At 38.9% G+C, this 23293-nt stretch overlaps 1 protein-coding gene across 1 annotated transcript; it reads left to right on the forward strand.

Annotated features, from left to right (window-relative positions):
• Positions 1-1238: 1238 nt before the first annotated feature.
• On the forward strand, positions 1239-22174 carry LOC135216351 (cyclic AMP-dependent transcription factor ATF-2-like; the record flags this gene model as incomplete). The annotated part of the gene is given in 2 exon segments (XM_064251589.1): positions 1239-1475; positions 19425-22174. Coding segments are annotated over 2 exon segments (420 nt in total), but the record flags the coding sequence as incomplete, so codon positions are not given.
• Between the last annotated feature and the right edge of the window lie 1119 nt (positions 22175-23293).

Below are 23293 nucleotides of genomic sequence, written 5' to 3' on the forward strand. Positions count from 1 at the left end.
CAAGAAAGCCCTGGTCTTCTTTGAAACATGGAGATCTCCTAAGCACTTCATAAGTGACTTGATTCCTTCAAACAGCTGAGAATTAAAAGCAAGGAAGTGCGCGCTTTTGCAAATTCTTGTTCTTTACATAACAATATGTCATATAAGACATATTAGCTGTGTTGTACGGTAGAGGCAACTCTGTGTTGACTTCTCATTACACAAAGGATGTCAAGTTAACCTACGAGAGATCCTTCTCTTTTGGTTTATACATTTCTGCGGATACGTTACTGGGATAAGGAGCCGACACTGATCCTTAACTTTGAGTTAAAGTTATTTAACTTAGTGAAATTATTGGGGTTTTTGAAAGGAGTGTGGGGATAACTCTTTTCAATTTGAGCGCAAGAACCCTCGTTGTTAGGATCAGTGATCGGGATCGGTGTTGCGCTCCTTCATAAAGTGTATTGTCATAGAAGTGGTCCAGTACCCATTGACAAAGTCCTTTCAGGCTCTGCCGAGTAAGCGGTTCATACCCCATCGGCAGACCCACAAGAACTCTTAGCCATAGATCACATATCTCGCTAAGTCTTGAGGTGAATGCAGACTACCTGGGCAACAGCCACGAAGTCTACAACCTATCAGATAGGAACCAAGGTTATTTATACCTACAACATATGTTGTTTACCTGTCTATTCCATGTTAGCTGTCTCTTACCCTTCACCAAAGGGTGTCAATCAGCTATGTATATATCTGACAGGTAAGTTGATTGTATGAAACAAATGATATTGTTATTAATACAATAAAAGTTTCATACATACTTACCTGGCAGATATATACGATTAATGGCCCACCCAGCCTCCCCGCAGGAGACAGGTGGAAGAGAGAAAATATGAATAGAAAACGGGAATGGTTCCTAATCCTGCCACCCAGGGCAGGACGGTAGATCACCTGACCTACCTGCAGCGTGTGCCGCGAAATTTGAATTTCTGTCGGGGACGACGGAGTCTTAGCTATGTATATATCTGCCAGGTAAGTATGTATGAAACTTTATTGTATTATAACAATATCATGTTTTTGAGGTCTGCTAAGTAAGATTATTGCTTGTGCATAGCATTGTGTAAATCCCAAAGACTTCTGGTTGCCCTGTTTACTCTACCCAAACTTTGTTTTGTTATTTTGTCTTATTAATGTATAAGCTTTTGTCATTTCATAACCATATTTGATTTTTACTTACACTGAAACACCCAGCAATTTGACAGGTTGGTGTAGCATCGGCCATTTCTGTTGGCACTACCGCTGTATCTGTGGCTCCTGTGAATCTAACAAATAATTTGATAACGACCACAACCACACAGCATCCTACCATACATTACCCTCCGAATACTAACCGCCTGCCGCCAGGAACTATTGTTAAAGTTGCCCATGCCCCCATCCCTCATGGAGCGTCATCTACCACCCAGCACACTCAGCTTCTTGTACCAGCTTCTGCATCACAGGTTTGGTATACTTTGTTGTGTTAATTTTATGTATGGGGTTGTGATAAAGCTTACATACAGTCTCTTTAAGTTTTATATTTTAAGAATCCAAATTTAATGCATTAGTGTGTGAACACCATTTGCAGTGTTGTTTCACCACAAAGCCATGACTCATCTGCAGCCCACTTTCATGGTCTTTGTTTAAGGGGGCTGGCCGGAACCCCTATATATGGGGGTATAGGGCAAAAAATGTAAAGTCATGAAAAAATTCATGGAGCTTCATATGGCAATTGAGAATATGTATACGAAATATTTCGTCAAAATTCCTCTTACTTTCATAGTTACAGGGTAATTAGTAAACATAACTAAATAAGCCTAAAACATTCATCCGTACAAGAAAATGCAATATTTCTTCTGTTCTCGTAAATTTTGATAATTATTGTCAAAGAAATTGTGAGAAATGGCATGTGTAGAGATTCCGTGGGCCGCAGAGGGGAGTATCACTGTTCAACCATGATCAGTGTGAGCACAGATTTCAAGTAGTCTACACGTTCGAGTTCACCTCTGACATTCGCTTGCTTTTATGTATGCTTATCTATGTTTTGACAAGAATTTCATCATGCCAATGAGGAAAAGACAAGGAAAACATCTCGCTAACATAAAGACGAAGAAAATTCGCTCTAATATGATTACAGATTTTCATAATATATGCGATATTAGCGTAGTTAGTGAAGAGAGAGAGAGGGAGGGTTGCGTAGTAAGTAAACGCCCCCGTCTTGCCTGAAGCACACGTCACACTGTCCCCCAGTCTACAATCTTTGAGCAAAGGGATCTTAATTTATGATAAATAACATAGTTTTGGTTTATTAATACCCAAAAAGGAATATCAAATTCATAATAATCATGATTTATTAACATTGTCTTTGTAAAAAGAGAGTACAACTTTGAATTTTACCACTTGACATTCTCTTGCATTTACATTTGTTTATTTTTGTTTCGGCAAGAATTTCATCATGCCAAACGGAAAATACTAGGAAAACATCTAGGTAACATACAGAAGAAGAAAATTCGCTGTAATAAGCAGAGTTAGTGAAGGAAAGAGAGAGAGTTGCATAGGAAGGAGTGCCCCGTCTTGCCTGACACAGTGCCCCAAGCTACGATATATGAGCAAAGGGATCATAATTTATGATTAAATTATGATAAATAAAATAGTTTTGATTTATTAATACACAAAAAAGAAATATACATTCATAATAATCATTATTTATCAACATTGTCGTTATAAAAATACGAAGAAAAACTTTGAACGCCCGTATCTCAAAACTATAGAAAATTAACTCTTCATTTGATTGGAGGTCTACATCAAGTCTATATATGGTAGTAATCCCAGGTCTTAATATTAAATATCAAGGGAGGAGATAGAATTTGAAAAATGGTTATTTTCGGGATAAATAGCCCTGGCGTCACAAACCAAAGGTCAGAGGCAAAAATCACATGCGGTTTGGAGATGTCCCAAGTCTCCTTATTAAGTGGTATGAATATCAAAGTCCTGTCCTTAAAGAATGGCATTAGCCGGCCGGCCCCCTTAACCCTCTTACGCCGAAGCGGTAAAAAAATGTCTCCCATGTGCCGGAGGTGTTTCAGAGTGAGCGCGGAATCGGAAAAAATATTTTTTTCAAAAAATCACAGCGCGCTTAGTTTTCAAGATTAAGAGTTCATTTTTGGCTCCATTTTTTGTCATTGGCTGAAGTTTAGTATGCAACCATCAGAAATTAAAAAAATTATTATCATATATAAATAATGCGATATATGATAGCGCAAAAACAGAATTTCATATATAATTGTATTCAAATTGCGCTGTGCGCAAAACGGTCAAAAGGTAACAAGTTACTTTTTCGTTGTAATGTACACTAAATTGCGATCATTTTGGTATATAACACATTGTAAAACGATAAAAGCAACAATATTATCACAAAATAAGCATGAATTCGTAGCGCGAGGACGAAACAAATATTTTTTTCAAAAATTCACCATAAATCTAAATATGTCCTAGAGGACTTCCAATTTTCTTTCAAAAATGAAGACAAATTATTGAATATTACTATACTGTAAGAGTATTAGCTTACAATTGCAGTTTTTGACCATATCTGACGAGTTAAAGTTGACCGAATGTCGAATTTTTTTATATATATATTTTTTATATGCAATTATTTCGGAAATAAGAAAAGCTACAACCTTCAAATATTTTTTTGTTTTATTCTACATAAAATTGCGCACATTTTCATATATAAAAAACACTATGAAATGCCTAATATGAAACTGAGCAAATATTCCGAGAATGGGACGTACGCATTTCGGAGATTTGTGGCGGAGAATCCGCGAGCGGAGGGAAGGAAAGATTTTTTTTTAAATTCACCATAAATCTAAATATTTTGCTAGAGACTTTGAATTTGTTTCAAGATGAAGATAAATGACTGAATATTACAGACTGTAAAGAGTTTTTAGCTTACAATTGCGTTTTTTTGACCATTTCGGTAGAGTCAAAATTGACCGAACGTGGTTTTTTTGTATTTATCGTGATTTATATGCAAATATTTAAAAAAATGAGAAAAGCTACAACCTTCAATTATTTTTTGTTGTGTTCTACATGAAATTGCACACATTTTCATATATAAAACTTTATGTAACGGCTAATTTAAAATGGTGCAAACATTACCACAATTGCACGTATGATTTTTTCGGAAGAGTTACCGCGCGGATGTAAAGAAAATGTTATTTTTTTCATAAATTCACCATAAATCAAAATATTGTGCTAGAGACTTCCAATTTGTTGCAAAATGAAGGTAAATGCTTGAATATTACTAGAATATAAGCGTTTTAGCTTACAATTGCGTTTTTCGACCATTTCGGTAGTGTCAAAAGTTGACCAAAGGTTGAAATTTTGGGAATTATCGTTATTTATATGAAAATATCTCAAACTGATAAAAGCTACGACCATGGGTTTGTTTTAGTTGTATTGTGCATGAATTGCGCACATTTCCATATATAAAACTTTATATAACGGCTAATTTTAAAATGGTGCAAACATTACCACAATCGCATGTATGATTTTTTCGGAAGAGTTACCGCGCGGACGTAAGGAAAAAGTTTTTTCATAAGTTCGCCATAAATCGAAATATGTGCTAGAGACTTCCAATTAGTAGCAAAATTAAGGTAAATGATTGAATATTACTAAAATATAAGAGTTTTAGCTTACAATTGTGTTTTTCGACTATTTCGGTAGAGTCAAAGTTGACCGAAGGTTGAAATTTTGGCAATTATCGTTATTTATATAAAAATATATCAAAACTGATAAAAGCTACAATCATGAGTATTTTATTGTTGTATTCTACATAAAAATGCGCACATTTTCATATATAATACTTCATGTAACGGCTAATTTACAATGGTACAAAAATTATGTCAAAGTGACGAAATAATTTCCGAGATGTGTCACAGATTCTTTTTAGTGCGGCAAGAAAGAAATTCGCGCTTGTGCGCCTGCGTAACGATTGTAAACAAAACAACACCTTGATCCGTGAACTCCCAGCATCCCCCAAGGCGCGTGATTCAAAAGTATTAGGCTGGTAGGCCTATAAGTATTTTTTCGCAAATTTAAAAAAAAACTGTTGTAAGTCGATGTAAAATACGTCCAGTCGGCACACGGGAGACAAAAAATGTTGACGTAAAATATGTCCAGTCGGCGTAAGAGGGTTAATGCCCCAGGAAGCACTGCTGAATGGGGCCGGCCAGCTAATGCCATTTTTTAAGGACAGGACTTTGACATTCATACCACTTAATAAGGTGACTTGGGACATCTCCAAACCGCATTTGATTTTCACCTCTGACCTAAGGTTTTGTGACGCCATGGCTATTTATCCTGAAAATAACCATTTTTCAAATTCTATCTCCTCCCTTGATATTTAATATTAAGACCTCCAATGAAATGAAGAGTTATTTTTCTAAAAGTCATTTTTTTACTAGATATGAATTTTTTCATTATGGTAATAAAATAATCCCCATAAATCAGTGAAAAAAAAATAGGAAAAAAGTGCTTCATTTGATTGTTCTATAATGTCTTTCTTAGTTATATACCAAATTTCAATGCTATAGCTTTAAAGCTAAGGGAGAAGATAGAATTTGCAGGTCAATAAGTATATTTTTGAGATATGGGCTTTCAAAGTTTTTTGTAATTTTACAAAGGTAATGTAAGTAAATTGTGATTATTATGAATTTTATATTTCTTTTTTGGGTATTAATAAACCTAAACTATGTTATTTGTCATCATCATAAATGAAGATCCCTTTGCTCATAGATCATAGCCTGGGGCACTGTGTCTGGTGAGACGGGCACTCCTTCCTTTCTCTCTCTCTTACTAACTCTGCTTATTAGAGCGAATTTTCTTCTTCTGTAGGTTAGCAAGATGTTGTCCTTGTCTTTTCCTCTTTGGTATCATGAAATTAATTTTTGGGTATTAACCCTTAAACGCCGAATGGACGTATTAAATGTCGAGTCAAAATCTCCCCCGATTTCCGAATGGACGTACCATACGTCGGCTCAAAAAAGTTTTTTTAAAAATTTGTGGGAAAATACTTTTAGGCCTACCAGCCGAAAACTTTTGAATCACGCGCCTTGGGGGATGCTGGGAGTTCACAGATCAAGGCGTTGTTTTGTTTACAATCGTTACGCAGCGCGCAAGCACGAATTTCTTTCTTATCGCACTAAAAAAGTATCATGACACATCTCAAAAATTATTTCGTCACTTTGACATAATTTTTTGCACCATTTTAAATTATCCGTTACATGAAGTATTATATATGAAAATGTGCGCAATTTCATTTAGAATACAACAAAAAAATAGTCATGATTGTAGCTTTTATCAGTTTTGAAATATTTCCATATAAATAACGATAAGTGCCAAAATTTCAACCTTCGGTCAACTTTGACTCTACCGAAGGTGGTTGAAAAACGCAATTGTAAGCTAAAACGCTTATATTGTAGTAATATTCAACTATTTACCTTAATTTTGCAACAAATTGGAAGTCTCTAGCACAATATTTTGATTTATGGTGAATTTATGAAAAAACTATTTCCTTACGTCCGCGCGGTAACTCTTCCGAAGAAAATCATACATGCGATTGTGGTAATGTTTGCACCATTTTAAAATTAGCCGTTACATAAAGTTTTATATATGGAAATGTGCGCAATTTTCATGCACAATACAACTAAAAACAACCCATGCTTGTAGTTTTATCAGTTTTGAGATATTTTCATATAAAAAAATGATAAGTGACAAATTTTCAACCTTCGGTCAATTTTGACTCTACCGAAATGGTCGAAAAAACGCAATTGTAAGCTAAAACTCTTATATTTTAGTAATATTTCAATCATTTACCTTCATTTTGTAACAAATTGGAAGTCTCTAGCACAATATTTATTTTTTTAATTTTTTTTTTATTTTAAATAAAAAAATTTCGAGTTAATGGTGAATTTATGAAAAAATAACATTTTCCTTACGTTTGCGCGGTAACTCTTCCGAAAAAATCATACGTGCAATTGTGGTAATGTTTGCACCATTTTAAATTAGCCGTTACATAAAGTTTTATATAGAAAATGTGCACAATTTCATGTAGAATACAACAAAAATAATTGAAGGTTGTAGCTTTTCTCATTTTTTAAAATATTTGCATATAAATCACGATAAATAGAAAAAAAACCATGTTCGGTGGTCAACTTTGACTCTACCGAAATGGTCAAAAACACAATTGTAAGCTAAAACTCTTATATTTTAGTAATATTCAATCATATACCTTCATTTTGCAACAAATTCGAAGTCTCTAGCACAATATTTCGATTTATGGTGAATTTATGAAAAAAAACTTTCCTTCCCTCCGCGAGCGGATTCTCCGCCATAAAATCTCCGAATTGCGTACATCGCATTCTCGGAAAATTTGCTCCGTTTCATATTAGGCATTTCATAGAGTTTTATATATGAAAATGTGTGCAATTTCATGTAGAATAAAAGGAAAAATATTTGAAGGTTGTAGCTTTTCTAATTTCCAAAATAATTGCATATAAAAAAAAATTTATAAAAAAATTTTGACATTTGGTCATTTTTAACTCGTCGGAAATGGTCGAAAACTGCAATTGTAAGCTAAAAACTCCTTACAGTATCATAATATTCCATCATTTAACTTCATCTTGAAACAAATTCGAAGAGTGTCCTATAACAATATTTATTATTAGATTTTTGGTGAATTTAAAAAAAAATATATTTTTTTACGTCCGCTCGTTACGAATTCATGCATCATTTTGTGATAATATTTTCTCTGTGTTGCTTTTATCATTTTACAATGTGTTATATACCAAAAAGATCGCAATTTAGTTTACATTACAACGAAAAAAAAGTAACTTGTTACCTTTAACCGTTTTGCGCACAGCGCGATTTGAATACAATTATATATGAAATTTCGTTTTTGCGCTATCATATATCGCATTATTTATATATGATAATGATAATTTTTATCATTTCTGATGGTTGCATACTAAAATTCAGGCAATGACAAAAAAAGGAGCCAAAATGAACTCTTAATCTTGAAAACTAAGCGCGCTGTGATTTTTTGAAAAAATTATTTTTTTCCGCTTCCGGGCTCACTCCAAACTGGCCCCGGCATTCAGGAGAGGTTTTGCTTTTTACCACTTTGGCGTTTAAGGGTTAATTGAATAAAAGCAATTTCTTTATTAAAAATGACTTCTTGTATTAAGATAGTTTTGTATGTCTAATGCTATTAGTATTTATTCAGTTCATTGCATAACAGAAAGCCTTTAAGGAGTACAGTCACCTCTGAATTAACGCGAGGGTTACGTTCCTGGAGAGCTCGCGTTACTCAAAAACGGGTTATTTGAACTTTACTTTTTTGCTAAGTACAACCAAATTGGATAACATTAACATCCATTTGTACGTTTGGCTTGTATTTCAACCATCGTATGATAGTAAACATTACCGTAGTTTATGTTATAAATAAACAACGATTATGTAAGAATAAGACATCTATTTTTATGTAATACGTAACTGTATTTGCTATAGATCAAAGATCAGCAAGGAAATATGCTGTTAAATTTAAACCATGTTGTAGCTGAAGCTGAGAAAGCTGTTCAAGCTGCTAGTGATTATTAATGTGCATCGGCAACAAGGATAAAGCTCCCATAAAGTTATGACATCATACACAACCTTAGATAAAATCGAGAGAAAATCATTTTAATCAAAATTACTGGACTTGAAACAACAAATTTTACTGTTGTTTTCGCGCCAATAAAAGATAAATAACGTAAAGCTTGTTGTGTACATTCAACTTCCCTGTCAGATATATACTTAGCTATAGACTCAGTCGTTCCCGACAGAAATTCAAATTTCGCGGCACACGCTACAGGTAGGTCAGGTGATCTACCGCCCTGCCGCTGGGTGGCAGGACTAGGAACCATTCCCGTTTTCTAATCAGATTTTCTCTGTCACCGGTACCGACGACATCGTTGTTGGTTCCGCCTGACCTGATATTCATTTTTCTTCGCCATTAATCTTCTGGACTGTCTTTTTTGGTGACGTACTGGATTGTTGGTTTGGCATACGTTTTAGTGGACTGTTTTTTGGATTTCGCTGTGGATTTCTCTTAGAATGTCTGACTCTAGTTATGCAATTAGAGTATGTGTGAACGAGGGTTGTAGTGTAAGCCTACCGAAAGGTTCGGTAGATCCGCACACGGTATGCAAGCGGTGCAGGGAGCGTGAATGTTCTTTCACTAATACGTGTGAGGAATGTAAGAATTTGAGTGAGGATGAATGGATGACTTTAACATCCTACTTAAGGAAGTTGGAGAAGGATAGGATTAGAAAAGCTTCTTCACGAAGCTGGAGTAGATCTCGTTCTAACAAGTTAGGATGGAGCTCAAAATGCGAGCTTTGGAAGGTAAGCACAGTGCAGTGGATAGTGATTTCAGTGTACCCAGTGCAGTGGAGGGGGCGTCTGATCGGCTCTGCAACGCTCCCAGGCCTAGACCTCTTCCAAGCTCCCAGGCCCAGAGGAGAAGGAATGTCAGAAGCCTTACGGAGGTTGTGGAGGATCCCCACCGATCAGGCGTCCCTTCGGCAGGATCTGTGTCGTCCCAGACTGCCAAGGATCGCCGTTGCAAAGGCATCCTGAGAGAGTGCTTCTCGTCTTCGGATTCTGTGTCGCCCAGGCGCGGCTGGAGCTCTGCCGAACAGTCGAGGCCCTTGAAGAGGAGTTGGAAAGCGCCTACCTTGGATTCCAGCCCTGAGCACTTCCCAGAAAGTTCTTCTGTGATTAGGAAGAGAGCCAAGAGAGCCCTGTTTTCGCCAGCTTTCGACAGGGAGTCCCCTTCTCCCTCCAGGCCTCCGTCTCCTCCTTCTGACAAGGAGCGGGAGATCCTACAACTAAGATTCTACGTAACTTGCAGGAGCAAATCTCGTCCCTTGTAGGAGTGCTTATGAAGGATCCTCCGTGCAGGAAGGACACTTCTCTTCCCGTTAAGAGGTCCTCTCGTCCCCTGGACGTTCCTAGCTCTAAGCTCCTCTCTACAGCTCCTCGTTCTAAGAAGAGAGCCTGCGATACGCCCGCTTCTCACTTGTCTCCTCGGAAGCACGAGGCTCGGGAACGCTTAGCGACCGAGTTTTCGTCTTCTTCCAATCAAGAAGCCCCAGCCAAGCATGAGGCTCTTCCCAGGCGCGAGAAGTCAGCCAGGCGCAAGTCGCCGGACAAGCGCCAGTCTCCAGCCAGACGGCGGTCGCCAGCCCAGCTTGGATCCCCAGCCAAGCACCAGCCATGCTCCAGGCGCGAGCTGCTTCCCAGCCGCTCAGCGCCAGCCAGCCACGAGTCCCCGGTCAGGCGCGAGCTTTCTTCCAAGCACAAAGCGCCTGCCAGGCGCGAGCCGCCAGTCAGACGCTTAATTTCTTCATAGAGAGAGACTTCTTCCAGGCGCATGCTGACTACCAGGTGCGAGGATCCTGCCGATCGCGATCCTCTTCCCAGCCGCGAAGCGCCTACCAGACACGAAGCTTCTTCTAAGCGTGAGGCTTCGGTCAGTCACAAGTCTCCTAGCTACAGAGAGAAGTTTAGCAGACGTTATCCTCTCTCTTTTCTCTATGTACCGGATGGACACAAAGACTCCTTCCAGACGCCCTGAGGCCTAGGTTAGCTCGCCAAAGCTTCCCTCCCTAACAGCTCCGTTCCTGGTTGCAGCAAGACGTCTTTTAGACACAATACTTCTCCCAGCTTAGAGGAATCTTCCAGGCGCCAGTTCAAAGATCTCCGGATTTAGTATGCTCTTCTTCAGACAGGAGCCCCTCTCCTTGAGGACAGAAGACGGTTGTATCAGACAACTCCTCTCTTCGTAAGCATTCTCCTTCGGTTGATCGCTCTCCCCATACCAGAATGACGAGGCAAGAGCTGGAGGAGATTTCCGACGAGGAATCTACGAGAGTAGCGGCGCTATCGGACTACAAGACCTTGGCAGCTTTACTTATTCAGGAGTTTGGAGACTCCCTCAGTCTGACCGCCCCTCCTCCTCGTGCTTTGTTTACGAGCACAAAGGCGACGAAATCCTCCTCCTTCCTGAAAATGCACCCGGCCATTTCTATGAAGAAAGCCCTCCAGTTGGTAGGGGCTCGGTTCAGCTCTAAGGAAGAAGCAGGGAAAACTGTCTTCTCCTGTCCTCCTTCCAGACTTTGAGGAAAAAGAGGCATTTGGTATGAGATGGGGGAAGCAATGGGACTGGCTCTTCCTTCGTCTGCAGAAGTGGATTTCTCCACTCTAGTGGATTCGACAAGGAGACATGCCCTGTCTACAGTCAAGACCACATGGGGTATGTCAGAGATGGACCACCTCCTCAAGGGATTATTCCGGGTCTTGGAAGTTTTTAACTTTCTGGACTGGTCCCTTGGGGTGTTGGCCAAGAAGACGCAAGAACCGGACTTTCTTAGCCCCGAAGTTCTTCACAGCATCTTGTCCTGTATGGACAAAGCTGTCCAAGACGGATCTGGAGAAGTAGCCTCCCTCTTTGGGGCAGGTATACTTAAGAAGAGAGCAGTCTTTAGTTCCTTATTAACGAAATCTGTCTCTCCAGCTCAGAGGGCGTCTCTGTTATACGCGCCTCTGTCGAAACAGCTTTTCCCTTCTCAGTTAGTGAGAGACATCTCTCACTCACTCACTCAATGAGAAGGCAACCCAGGATCTCTTAGCCCAATCAGCGAAGAAGACTCGTCCTGCTGTGCCACCTGTTAAGAAGGAAAGTTGGGCTCCTCAAGCGCCCTTTCGGGGAGGTCCTTCTTCGCGATCCACCTCCAGAAAGAAAGGACCAGTCAAGAGAGGGAGGTCATCTTTTAGACCTTTCAAGAAGGAAAAATGATTCATTAGTCCTCCAGACAGCAGTGGGCGCCAGGCTGCTGAAGTTCTTGGAATCCTGGGCTGTGAGAGGAGCGGACCACTGGACCCTCTTAATCCTAAGGAAGGGATATCTCATCCCCTTCAAAGACAGACCACCCTTGACTTCGACTCCAAGGGAGTTGTCTGCAAAGTACAAAGACCCTGTCCTGCGAAGGTCTCTCCTTCTCCTTGTGGATCAGATGTTGGAGAAGGGGGCCATCGAATTAGTACAAGATCCCCACTCCCAAGGCTTTTACAATCGCCTTTTCCTTGTTCCGAAAGCCTCAGGGGGGTGGAGACCGGTACTAGACGTGAGCGCACTGAACCAATTCGTGGAGAAGAGGAAGTTCTCCATGGAGACCACATCCTCGGTTCTTGCGGCTCTCCGTCCGGGAGATTGGATGGTCTCCCTGGACCTTCAAGACGCTTATTTTCATGTCCCTCTGCATCCTTCATCAAAGAAGTTTCTTCGTTTCATGATCCAGGGGAAGATATATCAGTTCAGGGCTTTGTGCTTCGGCCTTTCGACGGCCCCCCAAGTTTTCACGGTCTTATGAAGAATGTAGCTCGTTGGCTGCATTTGAAGGGGGTGAGCATCTCACTTTACCTGGACAACTGGCTCATCAGAGCCAAGTCAGAACAGCAATGTCTGGAGGACTTGTCTACGACCCTAGACCTAGTACGGTCACTTGGACTTCTGGTGAACCTTGAGAAATCCCAGATGATCCCCAGCCAGAACCTTGTCTATCTGGGGATTCAGATGGATTCTCTGGGTTTTAGAGTTTTTCAATCTCAGGAAAGGCTCAATCGAGGCTTGGAAATTAGGGAAAGAACGGAGCTCAGCGAGGGAATGGCTGAGCCTGCTGGGGACCCTTTCCTCGCTGGAGCAGTTCTTTTCCCTAGGGAGGCTCAACTTAAGACCTCTGCAATTCTACCTACAGAGGATATGGAATCGGAAGACAGGAGATCTGTCAGGCTCCTTTCCGATCAATCAGGAAGTGAAAACCCACCTGGCTTGGTGGTTGGTTCCGCTCAAAAGGAACATAGGTATGTCCCTGTCGATTCAGAGCCCGCACCTAGTGTTGTTCTCCGACGCGTCGGAGACAGGCTGGGGAGCAACACTAGGAGCGAGGGAAGTGTCAGGCACCTGGACAGGGGAACAGGTGCCCTGGCACATCAGCTCAAAGGAGCTTTTGGCTATCCATCTAGCCCTAAAATCCTTCGAATCAGAAGTCAGAGGCGTGGTAGTCCAAGTCAACTCGGACAACACCACGGCTCTGGCTTGCATTCGAAAACAAGGAGGGACCCACTCTTTCTCCCTCTACGAGTTGGCAAGAGATCTTCTGATTTGGGCGGAGGAACGAAACATTACTCTCCTTACAAGGTTCGTTCAAGGAGAAAATAACGTGAGGGCGGACCTGTTGAGCAGGAAGAACCAGGTCCTTCCAACAGAGTGGACCCTCCACCTCAAAGTATGTCAAAGGCTTTGGAACCTGTGGGGAAAACCACAGATAGATCTTTTCACCACGTTCCTCAACAAAAGGATGGACAACTTCTGCTCGTCAATCGAGGATCCGAGAGCCATAGCAGTCGATGCCCTCCTCCTAGACTGGTCGGGCATAGATGCCTACGCCTTCCCCCCATTCAAGTTGGTGAGGGAAGTAATAAGAAAGTTCGTGGCCTCGACAGGAACGAGACTGACCCTCATCGCTCCCTACTGGCCCGCACAAGATTGGTTCACAAAGGTACTGGAATGGATAGTGGACTTCCCCAGATCTCTTCCTGTAAGGACAGATCTGCTCAGACAACCCCACTTCGAGAGGTTTCACAAAAACCTCCCCGCTCTCTCCCTGACTGCCTTTTGACTATCGAAAGACTCGTCAGAGCGAGAGGCTTTTCGCGAAAGGCTGCCAGCGCGATTGCCAGAGCCCGTAGGTCCTCAACCTTACGGGTGTATCAGTCGAAGTGGGAAGTCTTCCGGAGATGGTGCAGGTCGAAGAAGCTGTCCTCCTCCAGTACCTCTGTGACCGAGATTGCTGATTTTCTTCTCTTCCTGAGAGAAGAATCTCATCTAGCTGTATCTACGATTAAAGGATACAGGAATATGCTTTCCGCTGTCTTTAGGAATAGGGGCCTAAAGATAGCGGAGGACAATGATCTTCATGATCTTATTCGGTCCTTCAAGACATCCAAGAACAGGTCCTCACTTCCACCTAGTTGGAATCTTGACATGGTCCTCAGATTCCTTACTTCAGAAAAATTCGAACCTCCTCATCAGGCTTCCTTTAGAGACCTTACAAGGAAATGCATTTTTCTCTTGGCCCTCGCGACAGCCAAGAGGACAAGTGAACTACATGCATTGGATTCTAGTGTCGGTTTCAGAGGAGACTCGGCAATATGTTCTTTTAAGCCATTATTTCTGGCAAAGAACGAAAACCCTTCAAAGCCTTGGCCCAGGAGTTTTGAAGTGAAAGGACTTTCCCCCTTGGTAGGGAGGGAAAAGGAGAGGTCTCTTTGCCCAGTAAGGATACTCAAGTTCTATCTTCAGAGGAAGAAACAACTTAAGGGTTGCTTACAGAGTCTCTGGTGTGCGGTAAGAGACCCCAGGAGACCCTTGTCTAAAAACGCCCTGGCCTTTTTTGTGAGAAGTGTGATCTCTGAAGCGCATGAGAAGTGCCATGATGACTCCTTCAAGCAGCTAAGAGTTATGGCACATGAGGTGCGAGCAGTTGCGACGTCGCTATCTTATCTAGATAAATGTTGATGAAGGACATTCTAGCTGCAACGTACTGGAAATGCAACTCTGTCTTTGCATCCCATTACCTGAAGGATGTTAGAGTTACGTACGACAAATGCTTCTCTCTTGGTCCATATGTATCTGCGGATTCAGTTCTGGGACAGGGAGCTGATACTGATCCTTTATTAGTGTAGTTAGTTTTTCAATTATTCGGTGTTGAGTTTTTAGGGTTGTTTGAAAGGATGTTCGGGGATAACTCCTTTCAATCTTAGTACTAACCCGGGTGTTAGGATCAGGTGGTCGGGATCGGTGTTGTGCTCCTTGATGATGCCATTAGGCAAGGTGTTTTGTCATTTAAGTGGATTAGCACTCATTGACAAAGATCCTCAGGCTCTGTTGCCAGTAAGCAGATAAGACCCCATTGACAGATCCACAAGAACTCTTAGCATGAGGTCACTACCTCGCTGAGGCTCTTGAGGTGAAGCAGGCTCCTGGGCAGTAGCCATGAAGTCTTCTGCCTAACCAGGTAGGAACCAAGGTTTTTTATATTTACCTACAACGTATGTTGTTTTTCCTGTCTATTTCAGTAGTTAGCTGTCTCTTACCCACCACCAAGGGTGCCAATCAGCTAAGTATATATCTGACATGGAAGTTGAATGTACAAAAATGATATTGTTATGATACAATAAAGTTTTGTACATACTTACCTGGCAGATATATACAATTGAATGGCCCACCCAGCCTCCCCTCAGGAGACAGGTGGAAGAGCAAATCTGATTAGAAAACAGGAATGGTTCCTAGTCCTGCCACCCAGCGGCAGGGTGGTAGATCACCTGACCTACCTGTAGCGTGTGCCGCAAAATTTGAATTTCTGTCGGGAACGACTGAGTCTATAGCTAAGTATATATCTGCCAGGTAAGTATGTACAAAACTTTATTGTATCATAACAATATTCATATTACCATGAAATCAAGTGAAAATAGCAAACCGAATTACTTTTTTTTTACGCAATAAAATTGCTCCCAACACTATCTGTTAATGAAAAAAATAATTTAGTTCATAATGAGACATATTCAAGTCATATTTCAACTTAAAAATTCATTGTATAACAAAAAATGACCTTGTCTCATATCAGTGAAGTATCTAGATATTCATTTATGCTAACTAGAAGCAAGAAAATTTGCACAGAATTTAGTTAAATACGGTGAAATAAACTCTTATTCACCATCAACTGATTTCCAAACCAAAACATTGACCGCTTTATTTGATTATAATACAATAATATGAGAATACATACAATATTCATTGTGATTGTAATTATACGTAGCCATCAGCAGCCTAACATCGCTCAATTATGCCAGTGTTGTAATGAAGCTGATTTTTGTTTTGTATCTTTTTTTTACTGAATTACCATAAGCCAATATGCCCCAGAGAATTAGCTGTAATTAATCATTACTGCACTGTATATATACTGTATAAAGTATAATGTGCAGTGTAGGCTAGGCTATCCTATATGTAAAGTTGGTACTGATTACCGTAGTGTAGGATAGGCTATATTCGAGATAAGAGTTTTCCAACAAACGATGGGCTTTTTGGAACCTAACCCCATCGTAAGTAAGAGAATACCTGTACTATGTAGGCCAGACAAAAAGAAATCGGAACAAAATCTTTCACTCTATTAACAAATAAACAGTCTTTTGCTTTATTAATAGATACAGTACACAAAGTCTTTCACTTTATTAATACTAAATATATACAGTGCACTTTGCTATCTCTTTGTTTATGTCGACGGCCATCGTCTGCAATGCTTATGCGCGGGTGATTTGAGAAAACAATGCTCGGGCGTCAATTCACGTTAAATCGAAAATTTCGCCTTTCTTAAACATTTTATGTTTTGTAGCTTGTGTTAAATAAAAAACGCGTTAATTGAGAGGCGACTTTACCAGATATAAGTGAACCTTAATTTTCATTACTCTGTTTATTTTGTACAAAACCACTTTGGCATATAATTATAAGAAATTTAAGACTTAAACATAAACATTTAAGACATAAATGAATAAAAATTGCATACATGAAAACAATATCAATATATACACACACATCAGCACAAACATACACTAAAGGCACAGTTTCACTGCAAGTTCTCGAGGAAGCTGGAGGACGGAAGAGAGATGTTGGCAATATCTTCTGGGGCTGATGATTGACTGCCCACTTCTTTGGTCTCTTGGTGAGGTTCTTGGGCATCTTGAAGGGTGTTCTAGAGATACGGCGATGCTTGTTGGTCCTGGAGAGGAGAACATCTGCTGACCTGAGTCAGTTTTGATTTAGTGGACTTTGTGCCAGCACGTGCTCTTGCCCTTGGAGCAGCTCATAAATGAACTGAGCCCGCTGCACTGCTCGTCATTTATCCCAGAGTACAGCATTGCCAGGTTGTACAGGGTTGTAAACGAGCGGGGTGGTTGCTGCGTAGGCTCCCCCACCACGTGGAGACCCACGTAGTGTGAGGTAGGAACAGGGGAACCGCACGGTACCATGCGGATTTGCCCAGCGCCGACACAGTCACTGCCATGTTGTTATGACGTGGTACACCTGGAGCTATGTCAAATGACATTTGTCATGGCCACCCACGACCAGTTTTGAACATTTCAGAATACCAGTGACTCACTGCGCTTGCTCGGGTGGCATGCAGCACCCCTCCCTGACCTGTTCCCATATTCCCACATTTTACAGAACATTTACAGTTTACTTACATAAGCTGTTGCAACTATCAATTTCCGTTCATGCTTGGACATGCATGCCTTGATATGGGAATGTGTGACCGTAGCTTAAGTCATCTTAGAACCACAAAGCATAATACATATACAGGCAGTCCCCGGTTATCGGTGGCATCAGTTATTGGCGATCCAGTTTTATGGCGCTAGTCTAGCAACAACGACAACTGAATTTTTAGCGCCGATATGCACCGATCCTCAGTTATTGGTGGCGCTGATCCTCAGTTATCGGTGGCTGTGTTCCCCAGTTGGATCGGCACTATTATCTTCGATTTTCGGTTAATGTCATGCTGTCTGGGAACGGAACCCTCGCTGATAACCGGGAACTACCTGTCTAGGTTCTTGTGTGGTTTCCTGCTCTTTATTGTCAAACCCTAACAGTATCTGGAGTAAAGAAAACTGTTGATAATCAGTGACTATACTTTGGACCAAAACATTACCTGGGTTGGTGGGATTTATTTATTAGGAGCTAAGCTATTTTGTCACCTGTCAATTTCTTATGTAAGTTGAGGACAAACAGCAACTATGCTATCAAAGATCAAAGATCGAGTTTTGATGTAGGAAAAACCTATTTTTGATAGCCCCTGTAAGTCCTCAAATCACCCATTTTTTGACACAAAGACATGGGATTTTGATGAACGGGATTTGGATGAACATTTATCTTGCACAGACCTGGCATGTAATGAGGAGGATAGCCATCATTCACACTTTTGTCACATCTCAGCAAGTAGGATAAAAGAAAAACTCAAGGTAGTCTTTGTAGGACAGGAGACAGAGCCCCTTGTCCTTAGTCCTTTATATGCAATCACTGTGCCAACTAACACTATTAGGGCTGATACCAAGAATAAAAGATTTCTTTGAGATTGACTGGTCTGTCTTATGGAGCCTTCGGGGGAACCATGAGAGAGTAACTCCTTTGAGGACTCACAGCGGCCACTAAAAATAGATATTTCCTGTTAAAATCTGTTATTTCAGAGGAGTAATATGAATTTCATATATCATTCTTTTGTCTGAGATTAAGATTCGCATAAGCCTTTATCTAATACCGTCAAAACCTTAAGATATTACACCAGGCCTGCTGCTGGTAGCCCCTTCCCTATGCATGCATAGAAATGATATTGTCCGAGGAAATCTCCAATAAAATACAGCTGGCAGTTTATGCCATTTACTTGGTGACCTGTTTAAATTTTTTAGTTTAGTACTGGTATGTCAATGTCAGAAAAGCTTATTAAATATTAAAATCAATGAACTTGGAAAGATATTTTTTTTTTAATAAATGAAATGAAAAACTACAGTAGTCAATGTGCTTTATCAGCCAAAGTCACAACACTTCAGCGCATTGAGATAATCATGGAAAGCAAACAAAAAGTTGAAAAGCATTCTAATAAATGTGCACATTGGGATCTTAGATTTAATTGGTCACATTTAGATTGGGAAGGAGCCTCCAGTTTCATCTAGAATATTCTTGGTTTTCTTAATTTCTTGCATGTATTCTTTTATCTTAGACTTTCTCATAATCAAATTTTCAAAACTACATGTGATTAATATTAGGAATTCCTGTGGGGGGATAGTGCTGTCAATAAACTTTACGCTGTTCACTGTTGGTTTTACTTAAGTTTTTTTTGCAGCATTCCTTCTGCCCTGGCTGCCACCCTTTTTCATTCTTTTTGCTGTACCTCTGTTCATGTTATCATTCTGCTAACTTAAACTTTCTTCTAACAGTGCTTTCATAGTGTGTTACCTTCTTGTAAAATTGTTAAAACCTTTTTACTCTAAATTTCCATTTCAGCACTGAATGATATCATAGATCCCAGTGTTTGGCCTTTGGCCTAGATTTTATATTATAATTTCATCTAAATGAAGAAGAGCTTCATCCAAATTACTCAGAGAATTCCATTACAGTTTTGGGAAATTATAATAGAAATTAGGATAGTCACTGGTGTTGCCTTGATGTTTTATAGTATTTATTTCACTTTTCTTTTTAACAGCTAGGAAAAGTGACAGTCGTAGGAGGTGGTGAGCTTGTGGTGGGTGGCACTTCAAATGTAATAGTAGCAACAGTTCCTTCTCAAGTTTCCCAGGCCACAACAGCTGCCCAGCCACATCTATTAAACCTCACCTTACATCACAGTCCCCAGAGTAAATCTTCAGTTCTTCGTAAATCTAATTAAAGCTGATAAGTTTATTGTTAGTGTGGATTTTATAATGTTTCTTTCCACATGGCTGCTTCTTTGATTCATAGATATTAGGCAGTGTAATAAAAAATTCTTGGTGTCACATCTACCATACTTTCATTTTTCCCCCCCTCTCTTTAAAACCATTGGCTGTTGTGATTTCCTTCAAAGAGATAATCTCTGGATCTTCATCAGACCTGATGGATGCTAAAGTACAGTACTACACACATTCAGGTTTAAATGTGATTATAGTTCTTATGGTTTACTTAGTTTTGAAGAGATAATAAATCCAGTAAAGAATTTAAGCAGCAAATAATTATACAGAAAGGTATGTTGATTTGGAGAAAAAGGGAGTGAATTTATGGTACATTGATATCACCAGAGATACAGTGTACCCACTTATAGACTGTGCTGTCGAAAATAAGAAATCTATTTCTATTGTATAGCTTCATATGTATTAGATGTTAGGGTATTATATTTGTGTTTGAGAGTGTCTGTCAAATATGGAGTGATGTTTTATACATGAAATATTTCAGGCTCAAATATTCATCAGTGGATGATGAAAAGAATCTGGATATAGTGCATTTAGATATATAGTAGCAAACCATTTTTTACCTTTTATGATATGATAGTGGATCTTTGACACATTTCATATACAGTTAGCAAATTAAAAGCTGACATATCTTTGTTTAGTTGCTGCTGAAATTGCATTAGAAACAGATATGTACATCAGTTAAGAAACCTTTATTGGTTTTACATAATTTATTAATAGATTAGTGATACCCGACTTTTATACCTTGAGCAATGAACTAACTGAACATAACACATTTTATACTATTCTGTAGGCTTTGTTGTACAAATGATCACTATTCTTAAACCCTGAATACTGACTCCAGGATCAGTTAGAGCACACTGTAACAGACAGACACACACGCAATGCTCTTGACATAACTTATCATCTTTCGATGACAGATATTTATTATTTTGTTTACAAGATATGAAAATTACCCTTGGGTATAATTTTTGGGAAGTATTACACTAATGACAGTATGCTTGGATATGTTTATTGCTAAGTGTTTCATATCTCCAATGTTAACTTTTAATAGATAAACCAATAATCCAACTGTGTCATTTGAGGTATTGGCATTAATTGCTGTATGGCAAGTGCAGTGACAATCATAAAATGATGCTCAACAGAATGCAGATTTATTTGTTTACAAGTAAGTCACTTTAGAAAAATAATTATTTTAATGTTGCAAAGGGGATGAATCCATTGTTACATTAGATACCTGAGAGAGACTGTGTACCATAGACCCGTATTAACCTATGTAGTGTTTATCAAGCGTAACTTTTCCATATGCACCTTGTGAAAAAGGCAAGTTGGGAATCATTTCTTTTATCATCATTAATTCTGTAACTAATGTAACCTTGCATAAGATGTTCCTATTCCCATAGTCTGATTACTAGATAGTATTCATCATAATATAAGTAGGCTAATTAACAAGCAACAGTCTCTCTACAATGGTAAGTTTAGCTTCTTGTAAGCCCTTGATTAAAAATATTTTTTTAGTTTCCAGTTGTCTGGTGAAAAATCATCAATTATTGCTAAGATTTAGAGATGGGAAAAAATAAATATTGTCATTTATTTAAAAATAAACTTTGTAAAAGAAATATACCCAAGGATATTTCTCTTGAAACATAATATTGAATTAAATTCCACAATTTTTATTCTTAAACTTATGGTATAAACTGTATAGCCATAATTTGGTTGAAATGATGTACTATACGTATGTATATCAGAGAGTGGTTAGTCAGTAAGATTCAATTTTTTGTTTAATTTTGTGACTACAGCTGGTTCCTCAAAATCACAAGTAACAGCTCACTGAAATGTAGTTTTTTGAGTGAATATCATTTAGTAGAAAAATTCCAGATATATCCCATTGTGATGACATGGATAATTTATATATTTTAAACTGAATGATTCTTTACTAAAGATACAGTATGGTATCTTTATTCAAGCATGTTCATTCTTGATTAGTTTCATATGATGTTTACCAACCTGTTGATAGTGATTGTATTATTTATATTTACTTGTCATTAGTACAAAAGAGTTGATGGAAAATGTGATTTTTTAATCTCTCAGAGTAAACAAAAAGTTCACTGTTACAAAATTGGATACAAAGCAGCTTAATATTTAATTGTTAAGAAGTTACTTTCATTGATCCTGCAATGTGATTAGTAGAACTTATGTGATGAATTCCTTTAGAGTATAAAATTATTTTGTAGTTAAATGGTCTAATACTTTTGTTATTGTTACATGTGGATTGGTATCCTATAAGCACAAATTTTTATATTGTTGTATGATTAAATCCTACCTAATACTAAATGCACTTGAATGAAAAACAGTTTTATATGAAGTAGTATTAGTGTTAAGATTAAGGTACTGTATACAGGTATTTAGAATCACTAACTTGGTTGGATTTTGAAAGCTTAGATGTTTTTCTAGAACTTTGCTCTAAAAAAGATACATCTGTACCTGTTTGTAAATTAAAATGTTGTTGTTTTTTTGTTTTTCAATTCACCTCTGAAATTTGATGTTGATGTTTAATCCTTATAAGAATGGAAGTATTTTGTGTTTTTAACCCCACCAGCTCTTAGAGGCCCCCAAAGACTCTTTGGCTCTTGGCTCAGTCTCCCACCCAAGTCTGGCTAGATCCAAAAGAGAGTCACCCTTCACAGATCCAGCACTTTTTTCCAGCCAACTTCAGTCTTCATTAGAAGATTTGCATAAAAATTTGTGAAGGTGAGTGGCTATTGAGAAGAAATGAATGAATGCCTTATGTTCAGTTCAATGAATTAAAAATCAAGCAATTCAAGAAAGTTTAGAGTAAGTACTTCTACACCTCTTCAGATCAGACAAGAAGAATCAGATGTTGATAATATAAAGCTCAGGAAATCCTTGAAGGAGATCACTCGATAATCCCTCCCTTTTTTATCCAAAAAGTAATCTTGCATTGGGAACACATGCAACCCCTGGTTACCATTGGTATCAGTTACTGGCATTTCTGTTTTACGGCACTCGTTCAATGTACATCTACATATGAAGCAACATTGGTTATTGGTGGCTTAGCCTAAGTGCCTAGACCATCTCATACAATACAAACATGATGAATATGCATCTTTTCCTTGGCCCTTTGAAAAAGTTATCCTATACTTTGCTGTATCCAATAATACTGTTTGTAGTCTTATATTACTGTTGTATTATATAATGCAAATAAACCAATAACGTTTTGGTTTGGAAAAATCAGCTGACAGAGGTAAGTTATTCATTGCATTTAACTCAAATCAGAGCTATTTTCTTGCTTCTATTTAGTGTAAATTAATATCTAGAAACTCTGTTTATATGGGACAAGGTTATGTTTCGTTATATATATGAAGTGTTTTAAAGTTGAAATATGACTTAGATAAATCTTGTTGTGAAACTAGAATTAGTTATTTTTTGTTAATAGATGACGCTGTTGCGATCATGTTTTGGTTTTGAAAAATCAGTTGATGGAGGTAAGTTTATTTTGCTGCATCTAACTCATTTCAGAGTGACTTTCTTGCTTTTGTTTAGCGTAAATTAATCTCTGGAAACTATTTATAAGTGACAAGGTTATGTTTCGTTATATGAAGTGTTTTAA

Source organism: Macrobrachium nipponense, chromosome 6, assembly GCF_015104395.2.
Source record: "Macrobrachium nipponense isolate FS-2020 chromosome 6, ASM1510439v2, whole genome shotgun sequence".
Taxonomy (NCBI): domain Eukaryota; kingdom Metazoa; phylum Arthropoda; class Malacostraca; order Decapoda; family Palaemonidae; genus Macrobrachium; species Macrobrachium nipponense.